The sequence below is a fragment of the Diabrotica virgifera genome, chromosome 9 (genome assembly GCF_917563875.1).
Source record: "Diabrotica virgifera virgifera chromosome 9, PGI_DIABVI_V3a".
In the NCBI taxonomy this organism is placed as follows: domain Eukaryota; kingdom Metazoa; phylum Arthropoda; class Insecta; order Coleoptera; family Chrysomelidae; genus Diabrotica; species Diabrotica virgifera.
Genome location: NC_065451.1, coordinates 62,280,325 through 62,296,646, shown reverse-complemented (window position 1 = coordinate 62,296,646; position 16,322 = coordinate 62,280,325). Strand labels below are relative to the sequence as shown.

Sequence of the window (16,322 nt, the reverse complement as noted above, 5' to 3'; positions counted from 1 at the left end):
AGCGGTGGACTTACAATTATGAAAATAATTTCCAGGCTTTTCTCGAGGAAACTTTTCTTACAATTTTTTTTTTTCCAAAAGCTGTAGGTACTATAAACGGTTCCTGAGATATGGCCGAGCGCCATCCTTATTGGGACACCCGATACAGTGGTGAAAGGAAGCGTTGTATTTTCTCCTAATTTTAAAAAATTCTGTGGAAAAATGGAATAGCTGATTTTGTTTCATAGTCCTGTGATATTTTCCCGGGGGCATCACCAACATTTTTTTTTTTAATTATCCGAATATCTTTTTTCTTGTAAGAGCTGTACCATTTTTTGTAAATAAAAACACTGATTGACTCATACAATTGAGGTTGGATTGATAAGATTAGATTGGCCCGCATGCTGCCCAGATCTTAATAATAATGAGCATTTATGGGATGAATAAAAAAAGCTATTTGCCGTCATCCTAGGCCTCCAAAAAATTTGGTATAGCTATGGCCCTGGTAGAGGAATATCGGTCTATTCCCCAGGCAAGGAAAACACATCTTTATTAGATGCTAAACAGATTGCGAGCAGTCGTTGTTGCAAGAGGTGGACATAACCGCTATTGAATTGTTTTATTTTGCTGTTAAATTTGTTTTGTTTGGTTAATTTTAGTGCGTTTGATATTTTTAATTAAATAAACCTTCAAAGCAGTGTATTTAAATACAGCTCTTACAAGAAAAGAGATATTCAGATAATTCAAAAAACAAGACCTTAGTGATACCTCCAGGATAATATAAAAGTAGTATGAACCAAAATCAGCCCTCAAATTTTTCCGCAGAATTTTTTAAAGGTAGGAGAAAAAACAACGCTTACATTCACCCCCGTATAATGCCGTCTAAGCAAAAATTTTTGTTATCGTAATAATAGCAATTGACACCAATACATGTACCTACAAACTCGTGCAAGAATCTTGAAAATCGAAGTACAAATAATAAAGTTATAGATTGTCAAACTTAACCAAAAATTTTGGGTGGCGGAATTTTGTGCCGGTGAGTGTATATTGGTTTAAAAATTATGTTGTACTTCGAAGATATATACAGTCGGAAAAATGAAAGAATACCCATGAACGAACATATAAAACACGCTGTATTTTCCTGTCACCGTGCCACAAAGAAAATTGTCCAGTGCAAGTGCATGTAACAATAATTATTACATGTACTTGCGCTGGCCAATTTTTTGTCTGACACGGTGGCAGGAAAATACGGTGTGTTTTATATGTTCGTTCATGGGTATTCTTTCATTTTTCCTACTGTAACAACATTAATCAGAAGAAGTTTGGACATGCATGTTTGCCTCAACATCTAGCAAGAATTAAAGATTTACAAATTACACTAAAATAGCAATTTCGTCAGTGGCGTAAAATTTGAGAAGGGTCAAGCAGCCACTATCCCCTGTCGTACGCCTCTGGTAGTAGGTAGAAACGTTTAATAATCTTAATTTAGTAGAGTGTACAGTACCTACACTTTCTGCCAAGTATAATAAGGATACGCCAAATAGTTTTAAAGTACTGGGTACAAATAATTTTTAAATTTTAATCATATGAATCATATCATAAATTAATCAAAATAACTGTGCCGTTTCATATTTAACTTCAAATATCTCGAAAACTAATGACTTTATCGTTACCAATGTGGATTATATTATTTACGTAGAAAGTATTGGAGAATCTAAAATTGGCACTAAAATAGTAATTCCACCAGTGGCGTAGAATTTGAGAAGGGTGAACCATTCACTATCCCCTGTCGTACGCCTCTGGTAGTAGCTAGAAACGTTCGTTTATCATAATTTAGTAGGGTGTATAGTAGACGCACTTTCTGCCAAGTATGAAAAGGATACGTTGAACAGTTTTAAAATGCTGAGCAAAAATATTTTTTAAATTTTTAGATAAAACACCCTGTAACTCAGTAAGGAACCACATTTTATTTAAGTGTTTTGGGTTAAATCTTCGTATTTCGTGCTAAGGTTTCTCCAGTTGCTATATGGACAATTATTAATGAAACACCCTGTTTATGATTGTTTAATGAAATTTATCTGGGAAACTAAAATTAGCCTCTAAATTTATTAGTCCTGATAATTTGATATATTATGTACATATGAAAAAAGAAGAAGATGAAGATGTATAATGGACAAATGTGGTGAGCAACTTGGATAGTCCATAGCGGCCAGCTGCAGCTTTTGAACTGAGTAGAGAGCTGTGGAAGAGTTTGCTATGGGACTCTAAGGGCCTCATTGCCTTCTTTTATGTATGAATAGAAAACAAAAAAGTTGTGACTGGCCAATTGACACCCAAGTCTATGCCATAAAAAAAACTTGAAATAACAGAGAGACGGTCGATTTTAGGTGTATAATGCTACCACTACCTTTTAGCTTGAAAAGACATTTAAAATGAGCAATATTAAACGTCGATTACATTCAAACTAAGCGAGATATGCTGCAAAATATTTATGACTAATGTATTTAAAAAAAAATGGGAAGTATATTTTTAACCACTCACCCATCAGAATTTAAATACATCGTATTCCTTCTACAATACTTTTTATTATAGTGTTATTTATATGTTTAAAAAGTTGGACAGGATTAAAATGAATGCTTTTTGAAAAAACTAAGATCAAATTATAGAGCGCATTTTAAAATTTTCTTAAAAATCTGCTTTTTCTTCATGTAACTCGAAAATGATAAGAGATACTGACCAAAAATGTAGGTTTTTTTCAGATAAATATTTTGTTTTTGTTTTTCATTACTGTATCTCTTATTGTTTTCAAGTTACAAGGAGAAAAAGGAAGGTTTTTAAGAAAATTTAAAAATGCGCTCTATAAATTTGATCTTATTTTTTTTTTCAAAAACCATTAATTTTAAACCCGTCCAAATTTTTAGAACATAAAAATAACACTATATTAAAAGTTATAGTAGAAGGAAAGCGATGAATTTAAATTCTGGTGGATGAGGGGTTAAAATATACTTCTCATTTAATCTACTAATAATGTAATCATAGAACAGGAAGTAAATCTACTAGTGAGATTGCAAACTCCCGAACAAATAGAAACAGAAACTAATAATCTAATCAACTTACTTCAAAATGCTGCCAAACAGTCTACCCCTGAACCTGGACAAAAAAAAAATTTCAACCAACATTCCTCTTGAAATAAAAAGACTAGTAGCAGAAAAACGAAAAGCCAGATCAATTTGGTAAAGAACTCACAGACCAGACGATAGGACAATTTATAATAACAAAACAAGAAACTTAAAAACAGCTCTAGAACAGATGAGAAACAACTCATTTGAAAACTATGTATCAAACCTTTCGCGTCAAGATAACTCTATCTGGAAACCAATCAAAAACAAAAATAAACCAATAAATACTTCACCTCCAATTCGGAAAAACTCATTACCACCAGGACCATGGGCAAAAAGCAACAAAGAAAAAGCTGATTTATTTGCTGAACATCTAACTGAAGTCTTCAAGCCACACGACAATGACCAAGTACAAGAAGTAGAGCAGGAACTAGCCTTACCAATTAATCAACGAGAGCGACTAACTTTAATTACACCGAAGGAGATCAAAGATGAAATTAATCATTTGAATGAAAAGAAGGCACCAGGCACTGATCTCATAACAGCAACAATGCTAAAACAACTTCCTAAAAAAGGTATAATGAAGTTATTGTACATATTAAATGCAATCTTAAGACTTAATTATTGGCCTATATCACTAAAAATTGCCCAAGTAATTATGATACCGAAACCTGGTAAAGCTTTAACGGATGTTTCATCATACCGCCCAATAAGTCTACTGCCAATAATGTCAAAACTTCTTGAAAAGCTGTTACTCAAAAGAATTATGAGCGACCTAGAATTCCAAAACTGGATCCCAGAACACCAGTTTGGATTCCGGCAAGGTCATTCTACAGTGCAACAATGCCATAGCATATCAAATGTAATTAATAGAGCTTTGGACAATAAACAGTATTGCACAGCAGCCTTTCTGGACATCAGCCAAGCATTTGATAAGGTATGGCACCCAGGATTACTTTATAAAATCAAAAAATCCCTACCCAACAAATACTTTGACTTATTAAAATCATATTTAAATCACAGAGAATTTGAAACTAAAGTGGAGGATGAACTATCAAACCGTAACAAAATTCAATCAGGAGTCCCACAAGGTAGTATATTGGGTCCACTTCTTTATGTACTGTACACATCCGATTTACCAACCTCTCCAAAAACCACCATTGGAACTTTCGCTGATGACACAGCAATATTTGCAACTGAAGAGGATCCGAGAGCTGCAGTATTAAAACTTCAAGAACACCTAGACCAAATTGGACAGTGGTTAAAGAAATGGAAGATAAAAGCTAACGAAACTAAGTCAACACATATAACTTTCACACTAAGGAAACATGCCTTAATCAAGTCAACATACCACAACAGAACATCGTCAAATACCTGGGGCTTCATCTTGATTCTAAATTAAACTGGAAACAACACATTTTAAAGAAGAAGAAACAAATTGAGTTGAGAGTGAAAGAAATTAATTGGCTTATAGGTAGAAAATCTCGACTCTCAATTGAGAACAAACTGCTGATTTATAAAACAGTCATCAAACCTATATGGACGTACGGCATAGAACTATGAAGTTGTGCCAGCAAATCAAACACAAAAATTATCCAAAGAACTCAATCAAAAATTCTACGCACCATCGCAAATGCCCCGTGGTACATTTCCAACCAAACCCTTCATACAGACCTAAACATCCCGTTAGTCAGCACAGTAATTCAAGAAAGAGCCAACAGACATCACGAGAAATTGGAAGACCACCCCAACCAATTAATATTACCATTACTACAGCCACTAAACAACAGAAAATTGCGAAGATTATGGCCCATAGATCTTCGCTGAAACTGAGGTGAAACCGCTGGGTGATGTACCTCATAACGCCATTTTAGTGTACAATAATACATTGATATATGTTATTGTACTTGTTATCAAATTAGCTTATAGAATATGTAATTCTGATTGTTAATAAATGCTTAAAAAAAAAAAAATATCCTAACAAAATTTTTGCCTTCCAAAAAAAAGCGAAAAATCCAAAATATTCATAACAGCAAAAACTAAATTTTTTACTCTTTGTGATTTTTAGTCACATTAATAAATTTTAAGTTATTTAGAAAAAAAATCATTTCTTTTTAAATTAAAAATTAAAACAGATTTAGTTTAAAACCATTTTTTTTTTAAATAAGCCCTTTAAACCGATGATACTTACAGATCATATAAATAATACATGAGCAAAGTAACTTGTGAAGCGGTAATGACTAATTTTATTTAAGATGCTAATTGGGGGTCGACTTTCGAGTTTTTTGACCAAAAAAAAAGAGATCAACTTTATTTTCAGAGTAACTTGCTTACTTTTGATGCTATAAACATTTTTTAAAAACAGATATATTTTTTTAAATACTTTAAAAAATTATTTTTCTCCAAAAAGTGCATGATTTTTTTATTATTTCACGTTAAAATAATTCACTTTGAAATTTGATGGATATTAACCTATTTTTCATTAGCTAGAACTTTGTTTATACTGGGTCTAGAGATTTCATGCATATATCATTTTTAATTTGCTATATAAATACATAATTTTTTTCAATTTTTAATTTGCTATATTTTTGTTGAAACCCATTTTTCCAATAAAACACTTATTTTTTGAGTTATTTGTCAAAAACCGCCTAAAAACGTGTTTTTTATGTTGTTGAAAAATTAAGGTATTTACTCGAAAATAACTCGAAAGGTATTGACTTGGTGAAAAAATGCTATAGAACGAAAAGAGCTTAGAATTACACGTTTTATCAATTTCCAAACTTATTTTGAACATATATTTTTTCACCCCTCATAAGGGGTGAAACTCACCCCCAGGACAAAAGCACACAGATGCCCAATATCATTTTTATTCTTTAACATGTTATATCTGTGTTTGCCAAATTTCATGTCAATCCAAGCGGTGCTTTAAAATTTAAAGGAAAAACCGTGATACAATGCATTATAAGTTGCTAGCCGTCTAAAGGCGGAGACAGATATCCGCGCCACGAACTCCGCGCCGTGTGTGCGCCGCGCGTTCGTGGCGCGGTTAATGTTCGTTAAAATTTTTCATTTTGACGATCCAGAGGAAACTTACGAACGTTTAGTAATTTTGTAGATAATCATGTCTCTGTCCTGTACTTCTACTACATCTTATTTTGGTATTGTTCTAAAACTATTATCTTGTGTCATCTTATGCAATTTACTATTTTATGTGGAATAAGCCACAGTTTGGGAACATTTCGGGAACTACCTTTTTCGCTTCCCGGCAACACAAATATAATGGTAGGGGAGCCCAAGCGGGGATTTTTGCAGTTACTCGAGCGCGTCAGATTATCATATGGGGAGAAACGTGGTACCCTGCAGATGTACCTCCACCATATATTGGCTCTTAACACAGGGGAGTTCGTTCAGGGGGGCCCGAAAAAAAATCTATCCTTAAAAATACTCGAAATTGTCAGATTAAGATAAGGTAAGTTAAGTACATGCAAAAGAGTCTATATTTCAAAAATATGACGATTTGAGCGGGCCGTACGGAAATGGGTGAGTCAAAAAGTTTCACAAAAAAGCGAATATTTCGCGAAATGAACGTCAGATTGAAAAACTAAAAACTACGTGTTCAATATTTTTCAAAAATCTATCGAAACATACCAAACTTGACCCCCCACGGAGAGGGGTGGGGGGTAGATTTAAAATTTTAAATGCAAATCCCGCGATCTTTCGCAAAATAAACATCATATCGAAAAACTGCAAAATACACTTTATCAATATTTTTGAAAAATCTATCGAATGGTTTCAAACACGACCCCCCACGGAGGTGTGGGGGGGGTTACTTTAAAATTTTAAAAGGTAGCCCCCGTTTCTTATTGCAGATTTGGATTGTATAAAAATAAACAACTTTTATTCGAAACATTTTTTTGAATTATGGATAGATGGCGCTATAATCGGAAAAAACATTGTTGGAAATCGAAAATTAAATTAAAAATATGGGAAGTCCCCACTAAAATGGAAAATTTTACTTAACTTTTTTGGTTTTAGGACCTAATAATCACAACCCAATAGGTCCCCAAAGCGCTCGAGTGACTGCACATTTAGCATACTTTGCTCCCCTACCATAATATATCTGCTTGTTCCTACAACCAGAAACAAAATTAGAGAACTATAGGTACTTCCAAGTCATGCGTTACCTTTTTCGTTTTCCGGTGACACAATTGTAATGTATCTGCTTGTTTCAACTGCGTAGCTTCACTAGAAACGAAATTAGAGAACTATAGGTTCTTCCAAGCCCTGTGTTAACTTTTTCGCTTTCCGGTGACCCAATTATAATATATCTACTTGTTCCAACTCAGTTGCTTCACCAGAAGCGAAGTTAGGAAACTATAGGCTCTTCCAAGATGTGCGTTACCTTTTTCGCTTTCCGACGACACACTTATAACATATCTACTTGTTCCAACTCCGTTGCTTCACCAGAAGCGAAGTTAGAAAACTATTGGGTCTTCCAAGTTGTGCGTTACCTTTTTGGCTTTCCGGTGACCCAATTATAATATATCTGCTTGTTTCAACTCAGTTGCTTCACCAGAAGCGAAGTTAGGAAACTATAGGCTCTTCCAAGATGTGCGTTACCTTTTTCGCTTTCCGAAGACACAATTATAACATATCTACTTGTTCCAACTCCGTTGCTTCACCAGAAGCGAAGTTAGGAAACTATAGGCTCTTCCAAGTTGTGCGTTACCTTTTTCGTTTTCCGGTGACCCAATTATAATATATCTACTTGTTCCAACTCCGTTGCTTCAACAGAAGCGAAGTTAGAAAACTATTGGGTCTTCCAAGTTGTGCGTTACCTTTTTGGCTTTCCGGTGACCCAATTATAATATATCTGCTTGTTCCAACTCAATTGCTTCACCAGAAGCGAAGTTAGGAAACTGTAGGCTCTTCCAAGATGTGCGTTACCTTTTTCGCTTTCCGACGACACAATTATAACATATCTACTTGTTCCAACTCCGTTGCTTCACCAGAAGCGAAGTTAGGAAACTATAGGCTCTTCCAAGTTTTGCGTTACCTTTTTGGCTTTCCGGTGAACCAATTATAATATATCTGCTTGTTCCAACTCAGTTGCTTCACCAGAAGCGAAGTTAGGAAACTGTAGGCTTTTCCAAGATGTGCGTTACCTTTTTCGCTTTCCGACGACACAATTATAACATATCTACTTGTTCCAACTCCGTTGCTTCACCAGAAGCGAAGTTAGGCTAGGGCTCCACGGGCTGGAAATTGACGCTAGCAGTAGCCGCAAAACGAACTTAAGGTTCCGCAGAACGGAATAGGAATAGCCGAACTGTACCGACTACAGGACTTGTGCGTAGTCGGTTCAGTTCGGCTACTCCTATTCCGTTCCGTGGAACCTTAAGTTCGTTTTGCGGCTACTGCTAGCGTCAATTTCCAGCCCGTGGAGCCGTAGCCTTAGGAAACTATACGCTCTTCCAAGTTTTGCGTTACCTTTTTTGTTTTCCGGTGACCCAATTATAATATATCTGCTTGTTCCAACTCCGTTGCTTCACGAGAAGCGAAGTTAGAAAATTATTGGGTCTTCCAAGTTGTGCGTTACCTTTTTGGCTTTCCGGTGACCCAATTATAATATATCTGCTTGTTCCAACTCTGTTGCTTCACCAGAGGCGAAGTTAGAAAACTATTGGGTCTTCCAAGTTGTGCCTTACCTTTTTCGCTTTCCGGTGACACAATTATAATATTCCGCTTGTTTCAACTGCGTTGCTTCACCAGACACGAAGTTAGAAAACTATAGGTTCTCCAAGTCGTGCGTTACCTATTTCGCTTTCCGGTGACACATAATATATATTCTGCTTATGAATGTTTTTTTGATATTGATAACTATTTCCGAAGTGAAAGTCGAAAGGCAAGTAAACTTGATTTCAAACTCGAATTGTGGCTTATGCCCAAATAAAATAGTAAATCTTATTTTTAATACATGTTATTTTTAGTACAACAATGAACTAACATTTTTTTTAAAAAGGTCCGCATGTACATTTTTTTATTTCAGCTTCTATTTCCGTTCAGATCGGATTTAAGTTGTTTCTTTAAATTAAATGGTTCTTTATTGAGGATCCCACAATAATGATTTTCCACGGTAAACATCAATAAGTTAGATATTTCCTTCCGAAAGTTCCGACCATTCCATTACTTACAAATATTCAACTCATGCGCGCCAAAACCAACAAACCACTCGCAAACCCGTCCAAATACGTATTGCGAACCATCAAAGCGTTTGTTGAAAAACCGACAGAATTTAGATCGTGGTGCGCCGTGTGCGTGCCGTTTGTGCGTCACTTGAAAACACGTACTAATCTGACGAATACGCTGCGCGCGAGCGGCTCGCACACCGAGCAGAGCGCATATGTATCTCCGCCTTAAGGGCAACCGACATGACACAATAAATCAGTCTAAACGAAAAATAAATCTCCACTACATTTTAAAAATCATTTTTAATAATTAAATGTAACTTTCGGTCAAAATAATTTTTATTTTAAGATAATATCAGTCTTTCTTTAGCGAATGACTGTGAAATAATTTCTTAATTGTTATAAATAAAGTCACTACGATTTAAGAAAACAAAAACAATTATCTCGGCTTCAGTTGGTCGTAGAAAATTTTTATTTGGTTTTAAATCTTTATTTTGTCTTCAGAAACAATAATCTGCAAGTTAAAAACTCATAGGATGTACAGGGGCGGCTTCAGTTCTAAATGTTTATAACGAAATTTGCCCCCTTATTTTCAAACCCGAAATAATAGGTTGAAAAATGTTATACGCATTTATTTACATCAGAATATGAAAATATAAGTCTTTAAAAGGAGAGTGGATCTTGGATTAACTCTGTACGATTTTTTTTTCAAAAAGTTATAACCTTGGACATTTGACCTCTTGGGATAAACAAATTATAATATCTAAACAACAAGTTCACCAATCGGGTACTACAAATTTTTTTTATATTTATTACTGAAAGATCTTTATTTTAAAGCCTTAAAAAATAGATAAAAGTTATTTGTACAATAAATACGGCAATTGCAAAAAACGGCCATTTTGGACATTTCGCAGGCTGTTTTGCAATAACGTATTAACGAAATTAAACTTGCCATATCTCAAATTGTAGGTTTTTTAATTTACTACAATTTTCTATTTAAAATTTTTTCTCTAAAATGAATATCCTAAGCTGCAAGATTAAAAATCTTTAAAAATTGAAAATTTAACAAATGAAAATCGTCATAAATAAAAAACCGCACAAAATTTTTGGTTACATTTTAGTATAAATTATTCCTGGCATCGTCCTTTACAACACCTGATAGGTTTCAAAAATTCCTGAATTATATCACGTTTTTTCACCCACAACCTGGGGTATGTATCCATGTTATTTTAAGCATCCTTCTGTAACACCACATTTCAAATGACTGTAGTTTATTTATGTATTCTTCCTTCAATGTCCAGCTTTCAAGTCCATATTGCAGTATCGAGAACACATAGCATCTCAAAGCTATTACTCTCATTTCTAATCTAAGGTCTTTGTTGCAGAGAATTGTTTTCATTTTTACACTCAGGTCCAAAACTACAAATGGCGATATTGACGTCCAGCCCACGAAACCATACAACATCTTACAGGGAGCTGTCAGGCATTTGCTGCAACTGAATACAAGGAACGGCATGACAGAGGACGGCATGATAGATATGAAGCTGGGACTTCTCCAAACGGACCATCTCCCATATTATCAATACGTCCCTGAGAGTGCTACTTGAGAATGCCAACTGATACAAGCTATACTAGGACCGCACTGTACTTACAGATCAAACAATGGCACATAATATAACAGATCTCATTCTGGTTAATAAATTAACAAGACAAACAAGATTTATTGATATGGAGATACCTAACAACAATATAATCTATATAATCTACATACTACGTTTACTGACAAGATCGCCAAGCACAGAGATCTGTAAATTCAAATACGAAGATAATGCAGAATGCAAAGTGCCTAGACCATACCTATTATTATGTCTACTACTGGAGTCATTCCGAAAAATCTCCTTACCTCCTTGAAAACGTAAAAAAGGGTCTAAATGAACATCTTTATAAGACCATGCAGAAAGCTGCACTACTCGCGACGACCAGATGTGTACGAAAATTTTTGGGAGATGCTGCAGCATACGAAGTCACTAGGACACAATAACACGGAAAGAGTCCCACCAGAGCTCAATCCTTTTGATACCCTAGGTATCTGGGATGAGTCAATTTTCCCCTTAGAGGGAGTGTGAGGCGCATGGCTAAATCTGGACATAAATATAAATGCGTTTCCTCAAAAACAGCCTACTTACTTATTTTAACTATCAACTAAAATCAACGCTAAAATTCTCCGTTGTTAAGTCACTAGATGTCACCGCTCCCCGGTAATATCTTCTTCTTTTTGTATAGACATTATTACGTTTTTCAATGTGCCTCCAGTAAGTTATCGTTTCATCGATTTCGTGGTCTTTCCACAGGGAAACAGTCTCTCGCCGTCTTTACTACTTTAATTTTTGTCATTCGCCTTACATTTATAATCGTTCCATATATTCTACTCTTCTATTTTTACGCAGTATTTGATGCTTTCCACCTTGCAGGGTTTTTGTCTCTGCTGTTTCTAATATTCTTTTTATCTTCTCTGTGTAAGGTCGTGTTTCTGCCGTGTATGTTATTATTGCTCTGATGACTGTTTTTTAAATTTTTACTTTCATTTCTTTCGCCAATATTTTTATTTCTCCTTATTTTTTCATTAAGGCAACCTGCGGCTCTGTTTGCTCTATTTACTTGATCTTCCACTTCTGATTCGAGCCTTCCGTATCTACATAGATAGTATGATATCTACATATTTAAACTCAATCACTTGCTCTATTACTCGACTTTTCAGCTCCTAGTTTACATCTCAGTAGATTTACTGTTATAACCGTGCATTGTCGCTATTGTGGGGAAATTAGCATACGAAATTTTCTTTCCTTTATATTAAATTAGTTCTGAATCTGAAGCATGCGTTGTGAATCATCTTCAATTTGAGAGATTAGTATTATTTTAAGTTGTTTTTCTCATATTTATTATATAAACATGTATTGTGAGAGGGTCATCTTCTTCTTTTGGCATCATAACCCTGAATGGGTCTTTGCCTGTCTGTCTATGTCCTTCCATTCAAATCTCTCTTGTGCCATTCTCCTCCATTGTCGTATATTCATTGTTTTCAGGTCGTCTTCTACGTCATCCACCCATCTCGTTCTAGACCTTCCTTTTTTTCGCCTTCCATGGCAATATTTTCTTTGTTGTTTTCTATCTTCTCTCTGAACACGTCACAGCCATGTTAGTCTTTGACTTTTCACAAATTTGACAATATCATACTGTTTAATTTATTAACCTCATCATTTTTCTTTATTCTCCATCTGCCGTGTTTCTCTCGAATGTCCTGATTTGGGCTTCATCTTTTTTTCGTAATTACCCAGGTTTCTCAACCATAAGTTACTACGGGCCTAAACTAATCAATGTTCTGTAGATAGTCATTTTGGTTCTTTTGTCTAATAATTTCGATGTCATCAATCTTTATTAGCATAGTACCTATATGTACGATTCCCGCTGGAAATACGTATAGGCCCGGATCCCGCGTACCAAAAAAAAGTTGACTAATAGCAAGCTGAAAATTTGTTAATAGCTTAACGGTGTCTTGTCGTACAAATTTGAAACACTGGAACAGGGGAAGTTTTAATTGTGGAACAGTTTAAAAATTTGCAACGTCCGATTACGAAATCGCCCTATGTATTTTGTCGGACAGAACTTCCAATTGATTTGTTACCGTTTCATTAAACTCTCATGCAAAAATCAGACTGCTATTTATCACCAATATAATTCCTGTAATTTGACATGTTCTTCGTGTTCCACTCATTAAAACGCCCAATTGGTGATAAATACCAGTCTGATTTTTGCATGAGAGTTTAAATAAATGGTAACAAATCAATTAGAAGTTCTGTCTGACAAAATACATGAAATGTTTTCGTAGTCTGACGTTCCAAATTTATAACCTGTTCCACAATTCAAACGTCCCCTGTCCCTGTGTTCCCATATGTCAAAGTTTGTCCGACTAGACACCGTTAAGCTATTAAGAGGAAACAGTAGCGATCAACAGGTAGCGAAAACCCGTTCCAAGATTGCGGCTGTAATTTTGAATATTTTTTCGAGATATTTGGCACACGTATTCGTAATATAATAAAGAATGGCGGTACAGAGCCCAATTTGAAAAATATATTAATATGTGGAAATTACTCTGCAATTAAATACAATATTAAAAAAACGAGCCTGTACCGCCATTAAGAAGAACAAAAAAATACGTTTTCTTCAAATAAACTTTGTTATCCGATGCCTAGATTTTGTGTCATTTTGGAACTACTAAAATTTTTTATTTCATTAGTAGTTCCAAAATGACACAAAATCTAGGCATCGGATAAAAAAGTTTATTTGAAGAAAGTGTATTTTTTTGTTCTTCTTAATGGCGGTACAGGCTCGTTTTTTTAATATTGTAGTTAATTACAGAGTAATTTCCACATATTAATATATTTTTTAAATTGGGCTCTGTACCGCCATTCTTTATTATATTACGAATACGTGTGCCAAATATCTCGAAAAAATATTCAAAATTACAGCCGCAATCTTGGAACACGTTTTGGCTACCTGTTGATCGCTACTGTATCACCTTAACACATTTTCAGCTTGCTATTAATCAACTTTTTTTGGTAGGCGGGATCCAGGACTAGTACATTCATTTCGCACAACATTAATAATTTCTGATTGATTTTTGTGCCCAGATAATATGTGAAGGCATCCACACGTTCAATAGTATAGTTGTCTACTGCGATATTATTTTCATTGTGAGGTGTTCTTTTGATAGTCATGTATTTAGTCTTGAACGCTTCTGTAAGAAGGTCACCGCGAAACTAATATCCGATATATCTGGTCACTGGTTACGGTCATCGAAGTTAGCCAGAAGTGGTAGTTACCGGTGATTTCTACATCACCGTGATTAAATCACCGGTGATGGAATCACCTCCCAACTGGAAGGAGACCACGCGGACGCCATCGACTCCGGTGGCGAGATAATATAGCAGGAGACCTAAGCACTATGGGCGTGGAGAATTGGATGGAGTTTGCTCAAGACAGAAAACAGTGGAGGCATGTTGTCGAGTCGGCTAAAACCCACGACGGGTTGTAACGCCACGGAGTAAGTAAGTAAGTAAGTAAGATGGAATCACGTTCATCATTATTTTATACATGTTTCATTCTTCTTCTTTGTCTACTGTGTATACACCTTCACATGTTTCAGCTGCAGCTAAATTGGCTTTATTTTTAGCTTCACTTCCAAATGTTTTTATGTGGTTATTCTGTTTGGTTATTTTAGGTTAAGCAAGAAAAAACAAAAATAAAAAGGAAATAGTTTTATTTTTAAATACTTAATAAGTAGATCTACCTAATAATAAATTGGCAAGTAACAAAAATTATAACTGGTCTAAATACTGTTCTTGAAAAGTATGAAAAGATCACAGCAATCTTAAAATTAATTCCATGAGATAAAATTCTTAAACTCTTTTCTTCTCGTAACTCTAAAACAAAAAAAAAATAATTAAAAAGGATAAAAGTGAAATTAGTGACAATAATAATACGAGAGTAGTTCACGTAATCATTTCTCTAGACAGTAAAAAATGAACTAAATACTTCTCTGCTCTGTATTTAAACTAGAGCAGAATAATGGTTTGATTCTTTAATATAATATTTCTTTGGTACAATATAATGGTTATACAAATACTAAATTGTTTTTCCCATTCTGTCTAGTCTATCTAGTTTATAGTATATTTTAACTCATATAACAACTGTGAAGAGGGACACAAAAAATAAAGAACTGGCCAGAAGGTGCTGTCCACGAGACAGAAGAATAGGCAGCCGCCCATATTGGTGGACGAAGGGGCTTGTTTGAACACCAACACGGGTTTAGGAAAGGGAAATCTGCAATAGACGCACTCAGTAGAATCACAGATTATACTGCCACAGCAGGAGCAAGTGGCTGGTTGCCTTCTTTCTGAGCAAAAAAGATGCCTTCAACTGCGCGAGCGGGGAGTAATAACTGGAAGACTGCAGAAATTGGAAGTACCCTCCATAGCTACAAAAAATATAGAATCACGGATTATACTACCACAGCAGTAGCAAGTGGTTGGTTGCCTTTTTTCTGAGCAAAAAATATGCCTTCGACTGCGCGAGCGGGGAGTAATAACTGGAATACTGTAGAAATTGGAAGTACCCTCCATAGCTACAAAAAATAGTAAAGGAATAAGTACTTCTCAAGTAGGCAGATTAACATAGCGGGTGGGATGTTATGCAGACATCGGCAGGGGTGCCACATGGCTTGGACCTAGGACCGTTGCTCTGAAACATCCTCTACAATGATATACTAAAACAAGATTTAGAAGAAGGGACATAGTTAAAGGCTTTAGCTTACGCGAATGACCTGGTCATTTTAGTGTAGCACAATGAAAATAGGCGTATAATGAACACAGCCAATGCTGCACTGGAAGGGGTAATAAACCCCAGCGCAAACTGATCCTAAGCGAGACACAACCTGCACCGGCGAACTGCGTAGACAGTTTTGCGCATCCTACGATCAGTGCATGCGTTCGCAGGTCTCGCTTGGAACGTTTGTCATCGGCGTACAGTTTTCTTGGGCCGAGGGACGCGTGACTCACCGCCAGATGTTGATTTTTACTTGTTTTTGTTTGCGAGATGGACGTAGGTATCTCAAATGAATACGGATGGCACCTAAGTACAATTTATTATGATAAATAAAAATATTAGCATAGTCAACACCCCCGAGTGAAAACTGCGTTGTCTTTGTCATTAAATTCTGAAACTTTTGGTAGACTAAATAAGCGGCGATACGAAATTAATAATCAAAGTTATGCCTTTACAAAAACACATTATTAGAAAAATAAGGTGAAAAATGATTCATGTTACCTAAAACCGTGATCGATAAAAATATCGTATTACCCTCAAATTCAACTTGTCGGCATATTACATTTTTGTTTATTATATATTACATTTTTGTTTATGCTTAAAAATTAAAAGCGAAATATGCAGATAGTGTTATTTTTATGACCGATCAGTAGCG

The 16,322-nt window shown here is 35.3% G+C and overlaps 1 protein-coding gene across 1 annotated transcript in view; it reads right to left on the bottom strand.

The window, feature by feature from the left end:
- Positions 1 to 14,586: 14,586 nt before the first annotated feature.
- The window catches only part of LOC114325185 (probable multidrug resistance-associated protein lethal(2)03659), a 276,165-nt gene continuing 274,429 nt past the window's right edge, over positions 14,587 to 16,322 (bottom strand). Inside the window, exon 13 of the mRNA XM_028273181.2 lies at positions 14,587 to 14,766. Coding sequence (XP_028128982.2) covers positions 14,743 to 14,766 — 24 coding nt within the window. The 3' untranslated portion in view covers positions 14,587 to 14,742. The remainder of the gene's footprint in view (positions 14,767 to 16,322) is intronic.